The sequence below is a fragment of the Andrena cerasifolii genome, chromosome 4, assembly GCF_050908995.1.
Source record: "Andrena cerasifolii isolate SP2316 chromosome 4, iyAndCera1_principal, whole genome shotgun sequence".
In the NCBI taxonomy this organism is placed as follows: Eukaryota; Metazoa; Arthropoda; class Insecta; order Hymenoptera; family Andrenidae; genus Andrena; species Andrena cerasifolii.
The window spans coordinates 7,937,979-7,953,915 of record NC_135121.1 but is presented as its reverse complement, the minus strand read 5'-3'; the positions used below and the strand labels follow the sequence as shown (position 1 = coordinate 7,953,915).

At 44.4% G+C, this 15,937-nt stretch overlaps 2 protein-coding genes across 2 annotated transcripts in view; one reads left to right on the top strand and one right to left on the bottom strand.

Annotated features, from left to right (window-relative positions):
* Positions 1-8,943, top strand: part of LOC143367708 (uncharacterized) — an 82,396-nt gene extending 73,453 nt beyond the window's left edge. Inside the window, exon 6 of the mRNA XM_076809809.1 lies at positions 3,602-8,943. Coding sequence (XP_076665924.1) covers positions 3,602-5,977 — 2,376 coding nt within the window. The 3' untranslated portion in view covers positions 5,978-8,943. The remainder of the gene's footprint in view (positions 1-3,601) is intronic.
* A 377-nt stretch (positions 8,944-9,320) lies between these two features.
* Positions 9,321-15,937, bottom strand: part of LOC143367713 (pikachurin) — a 175,210-nt gene continuing 168,593 nt past the window's right edge. The window contains exon 15 of the mRNA XM_076809824.1: positions 9,321-14,315. Coding sequence (XP_076665939.1) covers positions 14,167-14,315 — 149 coding nt within the window. The 3' untranslated portion in view covers positions 9,321-14,166. The remainder of the gene's footprint in view (positions 14,316-15,937) is intronic.

Genomic DNA, 15,937 nt, shown 5'->3' with positions numbered 1-15,937 from the left:
CAGACGATAATTTCCAGTTCTAACGAGTAACGTCACGTTTATTCCTCGTTATATACGACGGCCGACGTGGCGCGGTCGTGCTTGCACCGCTCGCGAAGAAAACACGCAGATCGGTGTGTAAAAAGTTTAATAAGTAATTTGTGACGTAACGCGGTACATAAAGTTCTGAAACGAGATCGTCAGATTTAATACTAATACGGGTAGCTGCAAACGACTGTAACAAGCTGCTGGGAAATAAACCTTACGCGGCAAACGATTTAATTTTCCTACAATAACTGTGAAAGAAGTACTGGCAAAAAATCTCATTTCAGTTCGTGTTTAAACGATTTTCACTTCCATTCTACCTGCATCCGATGAATGCGCGATGTTTGCTTTTACATGTGCTATGTAATCAATGTTTAAATATCACTCTTTAAATTAAAACAAGAATGTTAAACGTCGGATCAAATACTGGGAAATAACGCTTTTTAATTTCAGTTCGAAGGCAACTGTTTGCCGTTCAATTTCCCCAGCGTTTAGGAGGCGACGCTTTATCCACCGTTGCAGAAGTCGCAAAAATAATGAAACAGTAGAGAACCGTGCACGCTTCGCGTATTCGCTGACTATTGTAAAAGATTTTCTTTCGTTCCGTGCAAATTAAGCAGTCCCGTTTTCACTTTAATTGCATTTGAACGGCAACGTTTGAAGTTTAATGTTGCCGATCCTTTAGAGAGGGGAAGAGATAACGGTATACGTGAATCGAGGTAGCCGGTGATCGATTCACGTTACGAGATTCGAAGGGGTGGGAGTGGTAATGAGGCCCCCGTCACGTGTGCAGTCTCTCGAATCCACTTTGGGGCGAAACTTCCGCGGTGCTGAAGGGTGAGAAACGACGTAACTTTCGAAATTGCGGCGGCAAAGAAATTGCGGAAACGAGCGTTCGCTAACCGCGAGGAGAGAGAAGCTCAGCTCCGATAAACTTGTGGCAAAGCGTTCCAACTTCCACTCTTCCTTTGGCTACGCATTTCCTTGGCAACGGTGAAAGAGGATCATCCCTCAAAGACAATTACAAACAGTTTCGTTGCATCACGAACGAACGTGGCCGACTGTATTCGCCGCGATACGTATTTGTTTTAGGGGCAAATGAATTAAGTTAGCTTTGTACCGGAGAATTATCTCGTACCCCGAGGCACCGCGTTCGCGTTGCGAAATTTCTGATCGCAGTATTTGTAACGCGAGCTTTCATCTGATTGACGATTGCATCGCGATTCTCCCCAAGCTATACATTACTTCGTCGGGGTAAATTCATTTTCCGCTTAACATTTCCGCCGTGAAACTTTAAATCGCGTTGTTTGCGCGTGGTAAAATATTCAACGAAGAAGATAAGTTTCGGCGACGATGATCTATACACACGCGAGCTCGTGCATATTTTATGAACGTGCAGCGGCAATAGTAAGCCTTCAGGATCTCGTCGAATGAAATCAATTTCGATCGGCATCGCGGGATTTATGATCGCGGTTCCCGGTCGGATATGTCGGACACAAAATGCCGGGGGTGTCCCTTGCTTAAGGGTACTAGGCAGCCGTTCCTGTTTAAAACGAAGCATTTCTGTTGCAATTAATTACAAAGGAATAAATTGAAACTGAGACTTGTTCTTTGGCATCAAGTTTATTAACATCATAAGCTTTAAAAAACTCGTTTGTTTAGTCAAAAATATGTATTATATCAGACGATACAGCTGGATCATTAAATAGGCTTTTTAAAAAAAGTTTCTTTTGTTTTGCAGTGATGACTCAAAAATGGAAATTCCAATCGACTCGAAACAAATTCGAACATCTTTACAAAATGTCTAGTTTCGGACCAGACCTAAATTAAAGTTAATGAAAACTCTTATTCTTTATGAAAAGAAACTGAGACTTGAGCTTTTGGGGGTTGAGGGATGGTAAAACCTCATCAGTGGGGTCTCAATGGGGTTTTAGTTTCTTTTTATAAAGAATAAGAGTTTTCATTAACTTTAATTTAGGTCTGGTCCGAAACTACACATTTTGTGAAGATGCTCGAATTTTTTTTTAATGATGCTTATGATGTTAATAAACTTGATGCCAAATAACAAGTCTCAGTTTCAATTTGTTTCTTTGTAATTAATTGAAACAGAAATGCTTAATTTTAGACACGAACGACTGCCTATTACCCTTAAGGGGTGATGCCTACCTGTAAGGCCTGAAAACACTAGTATTTTCGGGATTATTTTTTTTAAAAGCTTGAAGACTTTTTAAATAAACGGTTGTACATTCGAAAGTATATATTCTAAAGTTCTTGTAGTTTTTGTTGCAATGCGATATCTAAATAAATAATGGAATTATAGGCGATCTCCCGACAGCGTTTTTTTTATTACGATGACCATTGTAGTTTTGACCTGGTTCGTCAGAAATACAAAAATTCCACCAAATTTAGTTAGTATATTAAATTATCTAGTCCTTAATCGTGGCTTTTTCATTTCCGTTGCGTAGTTTTTATTTTAGAGATGAAAAATTATGAAAAATGAGAGCGATTCTGCGGCGAAAATTGGTAATTATTGTTATGAGAAGCCGCCACTTTGTAGTGAATTAATTTTTCGGAATAATGAACGATGAAGGACTAGATAATCTAATACACTAACTAAATTCCCACGAATTTTTTATTTCAGATGAACCAGGTCAAAATTAGAGTGGTCACCGTAATCGACTGGAAAAAAATCTTTCTTTTATTTATTTATATTTTCCATCGCAAAAATTATTACAAGTAGTTTAACATGTACACTTTCGAATGCATAAAGGTTTAATTAAAAAAAGCCTCCAGGTTTTTCCCCCAAAAATTCCCGAATATACATGTTTCTTCAGACCTCACAGGTAGGCATAACCCCTTAATTGCCAGCACCGAGGGGTTGGCGTATTGCCGTCGGCCTTTCCGTGCTCTATGCGGGGATGAAAGCAACCGAATGCCAAATACATGTAGATTTCGGCTTCGTGCGCAGCCCACCAACTTTCATTAATGAAAGCCAAGACAAATAGCCCGCGTTCCTGTCCGTATATCATACACGTCCGAGCGCGCAACGATGGAGTTCGATCGTATTGTCCATGCTATGCGGACATTAGAGTCGCCCACTCGTGGACGAACCGGATGGAAGGCAGATACTCGCGAAGGCAAAGAGAATTTTCTGAATTCACGATCGAGCGTGCGACCATGCCTGTTTCCGCAGTGCGTGCGATCACGATGATTCTGTAGTCCTCACGCTATTTCTGTAGACAGTAACAAGAAAAACAAACAGTAGAAGTGCCACTTATTAATAAATTCGCTAACTTCTTAATAACATTAAGCAATTCATTCACGCGCTAAGAAAACTCTTTCACTTCCCCAATGCAAAAGGTGTTAATTTATTTATTTATTTATATGCTTACCGGATAATGAACCCCTCAAACTGCACAATATGTGAATACAAAAGAGAAGGTATTCCTTATTAGAACAAGGCACCTAGCGAAATCAGCTAAAAAGCTCCCACGCCCTATAGCCTAATCACAAACAGGTAGAGACATCTCGACTCGAAACATCTCTGTAACGTGATCCGAATAATCTTGTTTTACAGACTTGCATGCTGCTTGATATTTTCTGCGGCACCGACATCCTGTCGGAATGGGCGGTCGTGTGGCTGGGGCTGCCCATCATGGCTCACAGCGGCGTGAATCCTTGGATCTACGCGTTCCATCACGGGGAGATGAGGGTTGCGGCTGGCAAGATCACTGAGGAGCTGGTCGCCCTGTTCGGGGTGACACCCAGCAGATATGGCTGCTCCCCCATGAGGCGGGGTTCCAACACGAATATGGAGCTAGCGGAGGTGAACAACAGCAACGACGGCAGGAGGCACCATCCTGTCGAGGATTGTTTCGCCACGAAGCAGAACACCACCCTGTACACCAGCAGGCGGTGCCTCGACGCGTCGGCCAGGCACACCGACATCTCTCCCGAGAGGAACATTGACCAGACGTCCTCTGAGAGCAGGCAGGTGGACATCATTGAGGAGGACATACACGACTTGACCAAGATGCTCGACCTGAAGTACATCATCGATCGGAACCACATGATCGACTCCAATCACAACATCGACAAAATCAAGAACATTAAGTACCTACTCGACCCAACGTTCAACAAGATCCGCCACCTGAGGCGACTGAATCACAAACGACTCACCAGCAAGAACTTCACCAAGGCGTCCGAGCCGAAGTTCACCTCGTACCAGAACCTGAAGACCGACGGCACACTGAACCGCAAGTCGATGCAAATGAACACGATGTCGGACCCAGTGCTGAGCGCGGACAGTCCCATGGCGCACACCAAGGGCTTCAACGACGGTCTGAGCGCGATGAACGCTAAGAGAAGGAACTCGAATCTGTGCTCCATGTCCGATCCGAATATCAAAGCAGCCACCGGGCACTTGTCCGAGGTGAACCTCAGGCTCCCGGTCGCTGGGCACGCGGTAGACGGTCACAGGTACTCGGTGCAGAATTTGGATTACAGCAGGTGCGAGGGCGGCTTGACCAAGCACGCCATCATGTCCCGGCAGATGGAGAACCAGAGGCGGTTACACGTTCACCCTCGCCCGCGCTTGAAAATCAACAGCTTCGATCGAACTAGCCCGAATCTGAATCTGCGGCTTCAGAGCAGTTACACGTCGCCGTCCACGCCAGACAGCGGAAGGTCGAGCCTTCTGGACAGCCCCAGGCAGAAAACCTCCCCCAAGTGCATGATGATCACCCCGAATAGACTAGCGAGCCTCGTCCACGCAGACAACTGTGCGTCTAGGAACCTGGAACCCAGGATAGGCTCGGTGTCGAGGGTGCTGCAGACCAGAAGGAACACCGAGGTACTAAAGCACTCCGAGTCGATCAACACCATCGAGCCGATGACTCACGTGCGGCTGTTAGAGCCGTGCCGGGTCATGGAGACTCTGAATGTTCCGACGATACACTCCGAGCCGCCGAGTCCCATAGACCCACTTCCCCTGGCGTCCTTGGAAGAAGAAGACGCGAAGCACCCCGAGGTGTCGAACCCTTGCATTAACCTAGAGCGCTCGAAGTCCCCGTTGGGTAACAGAAGGAGCCCGGTCAGGCACTCCGACCCAGTGATACCATCCGTTTTATTGAACATCGAGGATTACAGCGATGAGCGCGACGCCAACGACAAGTCCAGTCGCGGCGGTTCCTCCAACGATCTACCGTCGTCTGGCTACTTACACTCTATGGAACCCATTGATCTATTCGAGGCACTGATGAAAAATTCCGAGAGGTGCAGGGACGGACGGCTGCCAGAGCCAATCTTCGCCGAGCACGACTCCACGAGGTTCAGCTCCAGAAGACCGTCGGACTCGAGGTGGTCGGAGTCGTCGCGCAGTCAGGAAGTCCTGTCCAACGTGACGGAGCACACGGCCTTCCCTTTGTCGTATTCCGCCAACAACTTCCAAGTTTGCAACAGCGGCAGCGATCTGAACGACCTGACGTCCCTGGACCCATTCATGTGCCCCGACGCCTTGACGTCGTCCCTTCGGGAATCCTTCTTCAGCGCCCCGTCGGTGTCCGACTCCGAGATCTTCACGTCCTTCGAGGAGAACGACGAGACCATCTTCACGCCTGACTCGGAGCGAGACATGTCCCCGTACAATTCCCCGTCGGGGATGAACAGGAGGAAGACGATCGAGGCAGACCTGCAGAGCAAGTCCACCGAGTCTGTGTTTCGCAGCAGGTGCACGTCGACCAGGTCGTTCGCCATCCTGCGGTTGGAGCCGTCCTTACATCGAAGCAGATTAAGAGTCAGGCCTGGGACAGACTATATACTGAAGGACACGTCCAGCAAGAGGAACTCTCGCCTGGCGCCACTCGCCACGCCCACGCCCACGGAAATCTGCACCCCCACGTTCGAGTTCGTATCTGAAATAAAGGGGGACAACGGCGTTGGCGTTAGAGTCTGAAGGTCCCTCTCAGGAAGTTCGAGAGGAGTTTCTGGGAGTACGCTAGATGCTCGTCCATGTGAATGAGTTCGATTAATAGATATCGACGTGGTCCATTTAGAGTCTCCTCTGGATACAATATTTTACGTACAATGACCCGGCCACGGTGCGTCTGTATTTTTATAATGGTTCAGGGGCAGCTGGAATATTATTCTGTCTACCCGCTTAAGGGAACGCACTGAAGTAGATAATTATCGTGGTGTAGTTGGAATCGAACTTTCATGTTGGACTGTGATAGTATGACGTGTCTTTAACGGGATCATAGAACGATCACGTCGGAGAGGAAATTCTATAAATGTAGTAGATTCGACGATGATTAATCCTTCGGCTCCGGAGTGTGGTACCGAGGGTGCTGTGAAGAGCGCGTTGAAAGAGTAACGTAATTACAATCCTGTTAGGAACGATAGATTTACAACCGCGGAGTACGAGGACACCTCGGAATCAGACTTTTTTCCAGTACAAATAAATAAGTTTACAAGTCGGGCTCGAGCTATCTCTTGAAATCACTGAAGCTTTAAGAGTCTTAGGATTAACGTCGTGACACAAGTCTGTAATATAATACACAAATATCCGACACTTACTATTAACGAAAAGTTCAAAGTGTGGAGCAACAGAAGGTGGACGGTGTCGAGTAACGTAAATGGTTAAATTAATTGTTCGCGGCTATAGGAGAATCGCCGTGAGAGGGGTCTCGGGAATTCTAGCTAATTGTAAACCGTATCGACTGTACCGCAGAATTTGTCTCGCTGATCGACGCACGGCAAAGGAGAGCACGTCTGAGCCTTTTCTATATTTTTCTTGAATGTTGCCGAAACTGTGCCAAGCGACTTGCACAAAATAGAATTATTCTTTTCCGCATGTAAAAGAGGATGAAAGAGACTACTAACTATATTACCGCCTGCGTACCTGACTAAAATCGATGATTTATAGGCGAGCGAAAAAAATGGTATCTGACTCTTTGGAGGCTCCGAGTTCACAGGCGCCTCGGGGAAAAATAGGAAAGCATCGATATCTAACTTTAACACAGCCAACGAAATCTATCTCATATTATCTAAGTCTCACTTCACATTTTCGTTTCTCCTACACTTGTCTAGTCATCGCGTAACCATACTTTAATTATAGTTTAATTTAAGACGTATGACCTAACGTTCGAGGAGATGCAGGGTTGTTCAGCAAGAGCACGTACGAACAATCGAATTCGGGTTCTTACAAAATTTCGAGTATCACCAATACTATCAGCGTCTAGGTGCAGCACGGTGAAACATGAAAACATTGTAGATAGGTACATTTAGCTTAGAGTAACGAGTGGAATGATCGTTGTTCAAATATTAAATCGCGTTTAGCAGGGCAGAGGTTGCTTTCGAATTGTTTTTAGAGAACACAGGCGCGCGTAATTTCTTTGTGGGAACTGTACAGTAGAATGAACGTAAGGACCAAAAATTTTAAAACGTTCGGGCTCTGATGGGCATCGTCAGTCCTTGATTCGTAGCTCGTAATTGTGCGTTAGGGCATCTTCAACGTGGTTAATTCTGTTCCTTTGTGATACCTACGTATACCCCGACAGTCTGGCATCTATATTGATACCCCCAGATACTTGGATCTCACTTTTATATCACGTCGCTGTAAAAGTCGCTTCGCTAGCTCCGACCCTTAAAACTATCTCGGGAACGCATAGAACGTCCCTTCAACCACTCAATGCCAATTAAATGTTTAAAATGAAACTACTTTTGTACATAAGGATACAGTAGTTGCCCGTGAAAGGAAATTATTTTTGTCACGCGTCTAAGGTATTTCTTAACTCGAATCGTACATACGCGTGCGTATGTGTGTGTGCGAACGCCGTACTATCAATAACAAGCCCCTATTTCTCGGTTCAGTTCGATAGAGGTAGAAAAAGGTTGTTCGGGTTCATAATCGTTTTCACTAGTTCCAAGATACTGATTGCTTTACGAATGGATCAGGAAATAGTAAATGGGGTTTAGCAATGTTGTTCGACGAAAACGATATCGCGACTCATATCTGTTTTTCATTTTTCTGAATAACATTTACCTCCTGTGCTTAGCCAAACGTTTTCAAGTAGTCCCGTATATACAACCTCGTCGTACCTACTGATCTCGATATCGTGGAATGTAAAGGAGTCACTATCGAAGTATTCCCTACTAGTCAAATTAGTTTCTTATCTATTTTATGAAAATGTAACATCATTTCTGAATTCCCGTCGCGAATACAGTTCCGAGAGTACTTTCGGAGACACGCGCTAACGTTCCGCTCTGTTGACGACTGCAAACGATGTACAATCAATTTATTAATTAGCTATACGGTGTAACGCGTTTCATTCCTTGTCACGATTCGTTCTACGAACTGTCTTCCATTCACGGAGACGCGCGGTGGCGTCGAGGAAGAAGAACTACTGTTCGTGTGTTCGAATTTCAGTTGCGGTTCACGGGACACTCGAAATGGAATCTCTGTACAAAGATACTATTCGTCGGAATGCCCGGCACTGATATATTTTTATGGGGGAACGTAACACCGTTCTCTGTAGATACGAAATGGTGGAATGCGAACGGAATAGCGAATGGCGATTTCACGCGGAACTGTTCCATATCGCGCTTCGCAATTTAATGGAATCCATAGCAATTTTCGCAACAAAGTTACCGTGAAACGATCCTATGTGTTTGTGCCTCTCGACGAGAGATAATTTGCCGATAATTTTGACAGGAAATCGTATAGACATGAATGTACTGATTCGCTTTAGATATATTACATGTACTATATCTTCCTTTTCATAGTATTTAATACTACTGATTTGCAATACGCGGTATAGATGCAGGATTCAGCGTACGGGAGAGTATGCAATCAGTCATATGTTTTTGTATATATAAAAAGAAAATATAATATATTGATTAGATCAAAACCAATCCAAGAAATTATTTTCTACTTCTCGTAATTTGCCCTACACGTCCCTTTTCCTACTTTCCCACAGCTTGTGCAGGGCTTTAGATCCACCGTGCCACTTTCGAGTCACATGAAATCGACTCGGAATTATCGATACTGAATAGAATACCATCATAACGCTACTAACAGTTAGGGACAACAATAAATTGCCACAGAGCTTCCGCGTGTTGTTTACATTACACACTAGAAGTCACACTTCACGCTTTACACATCATACTCCAGAAAAACACACACCAGAACATCACACGTTGCGGAGGGCCTGCATGAGCAATGCACATACACATTAACTATCTTTAGCGTATGTGCTAAGTGGTAAAATGGGAAAGGTACAAAAGAATCCATAACCACCTGATTTACAAAATCTCTTTTTTATTGATGCTTCGACAACATGGGCTGAGACACACACATTTGCTCATATGAATTTTATACCACTGCGTGCTCCAACATATACATACACAACTCGTTAAGTTATTGCATCGCGCGGCACCTAGATCCAAGAAATAGATTAATTTAGAATCGTGTATTTTCGATATGAGGATCAATGGAAACGTATCGTTCGAGAGAATCCCTAGTTATACTTAAGCTCCATACAATTCCATAGTTCTATTCGGTAAAACAAGCCCCAAACGGAATACATTTAATCGATAAATTCTCCGTAAAACTATAGAAAGTATTTCCATTAATCTTTAAGCACTTCGGCCTTGGTTCGAACAATGATTAAATAAACAGACCCAGGACAACTTAATTTGCAATCCGATTAATATCGTCGCGCTTACTTAACCATATGAAAACAATCGACACTCAATTTTTCACAGGGAAACACATTTTTTCTGAAGATAACTGATAGGAATTGAATATTGCCATCGTAATTCAAACCCTAGACGCTTAATTATAAACACTTATGTAACAGTGAAAGATATGTTTCGCAAGATTACTTTACGAGGTTCCATTAATCAAACAGACGATTTCTTTTAAAAGAAATTTCAACTAACGTATCGAGTAACTTTCTGTGCGCAATTGCGTGTTACCTCCGGATCCAATGAGCTCCTTTGCACAATTAATTGTCGAACGATCTACACCAATAATGATTATAACAATAATAATAATAATAATAATAACCCGAGGTGAGAGCGAAAGAGAATTGTATCACGTTCATCTCCGATACGAAAACGTCTTGTCGTCTTATGATGTGTGCTCGTCTTTTGCAGCATCGAAATATGAAAAAGTTCATTTTCGACCATCCTATATGCATACATACATGCATACACACACTTACATATATGTATATACATATATATTCGAGGAGACTCACATGGGTCGCAAGAATAGGTTCGACAGGATAGACTCTTCTAATAGACTTTGCAGACGGACATAATAGAAATATTTAATATATAGCATCATATATTAATATAATATTCAGTAATAATATAATATCTATTATATATTAATATGTATATGATATTTTTTTTCGTTTTCAATATAGCGTTCCCATTTTTTTTTTTATTCTCGCTTTGTCCGAGGTGTGATAGCCAGCGATTAATTTTTCCTTCCTTTCCCTTTTTCTATTCGTTTGAATTCAATCGTGGGTGTACGATGCGAGAGCACGTTTCGCTTCAGCCTTATTCGGATGCTAAATCGTCGCGGAATATCAGGGATATTTCGTACACGACACAGTTATATCCGCTTCTGCTCGGGCTGCTTGGGAAACATGGTAAACGAGGTGGAAAGCTTCGCTTCGTAGTTTCGCTTGAAATAAACTGCACAACTAATCAACAGAACGCCCAAGCGTAAGAATATTGCGAGTTGCTCTCGATTCTAGCAAATTATCAAGAAGCAAAGGCGGATACCTTTAAGTTACAATTCGTAGGTTTTCGAAATGGTAGAAAGTTTCTTAGCCTCGTGAAATCATTTGAAGAATTCTTTACCGATCCTGTATTTGTGATCCGGCTGTTTCACAAGTTCAAACGATTCGCCCCCACTGAAGAGCAAAGTCCAATTAGGGTACGTGCACGATTTGTGGCCACTTTAAGGTAATGTACCAATTTTGGCCACTTCTTAAAAAATATAATACTTTCCCGTGTAAGCGACAAACAAATGTAACCTTATATTTCTGGCGATATACTAAACAAAATATTTATGATGTGAAATTCTCCACATAATAATGGTCTGCTGGCAATTTAAGAACAAGATAATTATGCACGTGGCCAAAAACAGTGCAGTGGCCACAAACGGTACATCTACCCTATAACACCTATCGAAGAATATGACACACATTGAGAACACGTCCAATCAAAATTACATTTCCCCTTCGATTCAAAGTTCGACCATTATCGATCGTGAAACAACCCGACGTGTGAATGAACACATGTGCATCGGTGCGGAAGAAACATTCTGTAAGAAGTAGCTTGCGACGCAGCAATTGTCCTGGCTTAATCTAGCTCCGTTAAGAATCAATCGTAAAGCGCGACATTTACAGAAGAAACACCGAAACGAGTTACCAAGCAAATGAACAAGCCACTACTTGTCGCTATCCACGCGGTAGCAAGAATTATTCAGGAACCTCATTTCAAGCGCGCACAGGAAACAAGAGCGCAACGAGCGGAGCATGGGATTTAAAACCAGCAAAGTGTATTCCTTATACGCGACAAGACTCTTTTGTACAAACGCCCACGCGTTTCGTAGCGCCGCGGAAAGGAACGTGCGCGACTAGGGAGAATCATTCACGCGCACAGAAGCTCGGGGAGTCGCCCGAAAGTGGATACACACACCGACGTGGCGATTTAAATTGTGCACGGAGAGACAGTAAGGAAAGGGAAGAGGGTTGCCCTCGAGACAGGCCAAAATATCCGCTCCACGTATCGCTAGACTTCACGAATATAATCGTTTTTATATTATATATTGTACTCTCTACGTAACTACCATTCACCTTTGATATTCCCATCCTATAATTTCAAGAAAATAACATCCGTACAAAAATTGACTACAGCCGATTGCTTTTATGATGTGTTCGGTTCGATCGTCCGTTCAAATCATTCCCGTGCGAAACGGAGAAAACTAAAGTGTACCTTCGTATCCCCCCTTATATTCGCCGTCCACCTCTGTTCTTCCGCCTCCTCCTTCTCGTTACGATATGATACGTGTGTATACGTATTGACCTGGCTGATTGATCCCGACCGGCTCCCTTCTTAACCCTTCCAGCACGATTCTAACCAACTGCACCGGCGAGCGCCTCGATCCGCGAGCTTCCCTTCGGACCCACACGAACGCAAGGCGTTTATGATTCTATCCACTGGAATGGAACAGCCCCTGCACCAAAGTATAAATTTCTCTGTAGATTGACTTAGCAGTGCAGTGCGACTTTGCCGAAGACTCTTCTGTATATTCGGTGCCAGTGTAAAGGAACGAGGAGTGAAGAATCTTGGAAATCAATGGGAGCGGAAAATCGTAACCGATGTTTAAACGGGTGAAATGTCCCTCGTGCCGGAAGGGTTAACATGTGTATCAGATCCGTTGGTTCAGGGTCGCTTGGAAAAGTCCTACCGAGTTAAGAAAATATGCAGGGATATCTCCGTGATTAAGTCGCTAGTTTTTCTTTTCTTTTTCCTTTCTTCTTTTTTTTTATACAGATACTTAACCGTTAGAGGGTGCGGCCCGTGCTTCTTAAGCGGAAACGTCGAGGGCGTACACTGCCGGTTGCGGAAGTACAGTTTACGAAGCAATGGTTGGTTCCCGCGAACGCGTCGATCTTCCTGCACGCACACTCTCCATCGACCTCTTCTTCACGCGTGCCTATCGATTGTGGACGCAAAAGCAACGAGAATTTATTTAAAAAAAAAATCCATGTCCGTACACGGAGGGGGTAGTCTCGTCTTCCATCGGTGGCCACGATTCCCCTTTCTGCCCCGGCACGGTTAAGGAAACATTCGGAAGGACGATGTCCTTTAAAGGTATTACGGATCCTCGACGAGCGACCTCGCGAACCAACGACGAAGAGCGTATCGCTGAACGGCGATGGACACTCCCTCCGCGTACAGTGTCTCCTATTCTCGACGGGAAACTTTCAGCTACGTTTTGCATCTGTAAGGATGTCGAATTGCTTTTGGTCCTTCTTGTACCTTTCGTAATTGATTTAATTCGCTGTTCGATTTACCCCGTCCTCGCGGCCGTTCGAGGTGCTCGCTCGAAACCCGCGAGGCGCTGGGACGCCGCTGGAGACGGTGAAGCAGCTGTATGTACAGTAAGTTTCATCTTTGACGCGGCTATCAAACGAATCGTGCGTGTAAAGGAAACCCTTAGACGATTAGAGTGTAGGATGTGCCTAGAAGTGCCTTGGACGTATTACGACGCGCGTCTCGACTCGAGTCTCGGGCGCCGTCCTCCAATTTCCTCCCTCGCGGCGGGGTTCGAAACTGGCGCGATGCCACGCGATCAAGAGGGGGATTGGGCTCGCGCTACATCACGATCGCGTGCGGCGGCGGTGAGGGTGGAGGGGTGTTTAATAAAAATTGACGCGGAATGGGGGTCGTGCACTTTCTCTACGTACTCTGTATAATCTTATTAGGCCGAAAGCCGTCCTCGAGACGGGCTCCGTCATGTTCTTAATCCGGCCGGAGACACGAGCGTGTCTGTGACTAGATGCGCGTCCCTCGCGCAACAACGTTCCGTCCAGCGCGTAGGAACTCGGAGAGGACGCCAGCGGAGTGCCCCGATTCAAGGAATGATCGTTCAGGATCGGATAGAGAATATCGCAGTTAGCTACGATCGAGTTGACGATGCAGACGGGAAGTTGCCGCGCACAGAACTTCCAACACCGCGATTACCTTTCGTTAATATTTACAGTAAGCTGTCTACTAATCCAACTGCCCTCTCTCCTCTCCCCTGTATCATTCATCACACCCAACCACCCCCGCGGTCCATTCTTTCCCCTACTTCTATTCCCGTTCGGGAGAATTTTCGTGTCGTTGATGAGAGTCTGTACAAAATTGATGAACCGTGTGATCGGTGTATAAATCGCACGCCGGTGCACGGCGCACGCGCGACAATGCGCTCAAGGTGTCCCATGGCCGTGCACCTTGAACGCGTTGGATCGTCGTTCGTCCTGGCTTGGCCAGCAATTCGTCGCGATGTATTTTCATATACTAGTTGACGGCCCGCGCGGACCTCACCACCTAATGACGGACGGTAACGGATGCATTTCAGGGGATGCACGAGTGCGTGTTGGTGGCCTGCCCCGGCGACGACAGGGCCACGGAGAAGTCCGAGTCCAGAACCAGGTCGCTCACGCAACCGACGATGCCCTTCGCGTATCTGCCTCCTGTTGTCCTCACGATGTCTGGCGCACCGCCTGCAATCACGCGTCAGGGGTGTAACAACGCCGTTAGAAATGGGAGGTTTCTTTGAAGGAGTCTTGAAGGTTTCCGAGGGGTTCAGGAGATGCGGATGCCGAATAGGATTGTCGTCGCGAACACCTTAAGGTCTCGGGGAGATTCTGTATTCGTGTAATTAATTTTGGCTCGCGTCTAGCGCTTTAGGTAATCTTCGTGTTATCGATCTCGTAGGGAACTTCTAATCACCGGCTAAACGCGGAACGGTCTATTAGTTGGAATTTAGGCGCGCGCAAATTTTCGCGAGTCCTCTAATATGTCAAGCCCCCTTTTCTTTACGAGTTGAACAACTCGGTGGAAGTTTCCCTGAATTTGTGACCCTTCCGGTCGAGGACGACCCACTTGGTAATTTTGGTAATAACTCAGAGACAGCTAAACGCGATTGTACAGGTCGGTCCAGGCAACTTGGCCGTAGTTAATCTACGATGCAACGGGCAGCTACGGTTTGACAGGGAAATGTACGGTTTTGCGAGAGTTGAAAACATGGGAAGTTGGTTGGGAAATATGGTACCAGCAACATTTCAAAGGAACTGTCAGGTCGCAAGCGTTGGTTGTACTACTTCTGCTTGTACTACTTATTCATTTACACTGACTTGAATTACGAACTTGGTACGTTCAGAAATATTACCACAATTCGGAAAGCACTTGGTAGGGCAGGGTGGGGCTAAAAGTCTGGCGGGTAAAAACTCCCGAATTCAAAATCTCTATTCCTAAGCAATGTATTGAGCTTCGCAGTATACTATGTAAAGGGCGAGAAGAAACGATGCGTTCGTTATTTTATGCATAGAAAACTAAAAGAAAGACGTCGTCTTTATTGTTTTATACGAAGTAAAGCGCAGTTTAAAAGAGTATCAGCCAAGTACGTTAAGATTGTATGTTCCTTTAGTAATGTATGCATGATATTGTTTATTACTGAATGATAATATTTTCTAACGTATATATCGCAGAAACTATACAGGTACCATGGGGGCAAAAAGTCTCTCAGACTGAAAAAATATATTTTATTATTTGTTTTCGTAATAAGATGGCCAAAGTATAAAGAAATGATGCCAAAGTCTTTAAATAGTGTCTTTGTTTTAGTTGAGCGATTTTGTTTTAGTTTTTAGTTCAAAGTGAGTCTCTGACATATATTTTTATTTTTTGTTAAAGAAGTCATGCTTTCCTTTCAATATTGTATACCAAAAAGAATTGGTTTAATAAAAATTTGTTAATTTGAAAAGAGTTTTTACTTAATTAGTTTAATATTACACGAAAAGGCATTAGGGACTTTCCACCCTATGCAATGGACTTTTTGCCCCGTGCGTAGGGCAAGAAGTCCATTTTGCATTAGCAAACATTTTGTGGAATAACTCCACAGGAAATAACAGTATCAACAAACGAACTTCGTGAACGTAAATCATAATAGTCATGGTTTATAAAAATAATAGCAGATATCTCTAGATTGTTAGTACTAAATTTTAGTTAGGTTTATCCGAAAAACGGGACTTTTAACCCCGCCCTACCCTACTCGTAAAAATTACTGCAGAAAAAGTGAATCTCGTCAAAGTTGGAAGGTAATTCCCACTTCTGCAACGACTACTCT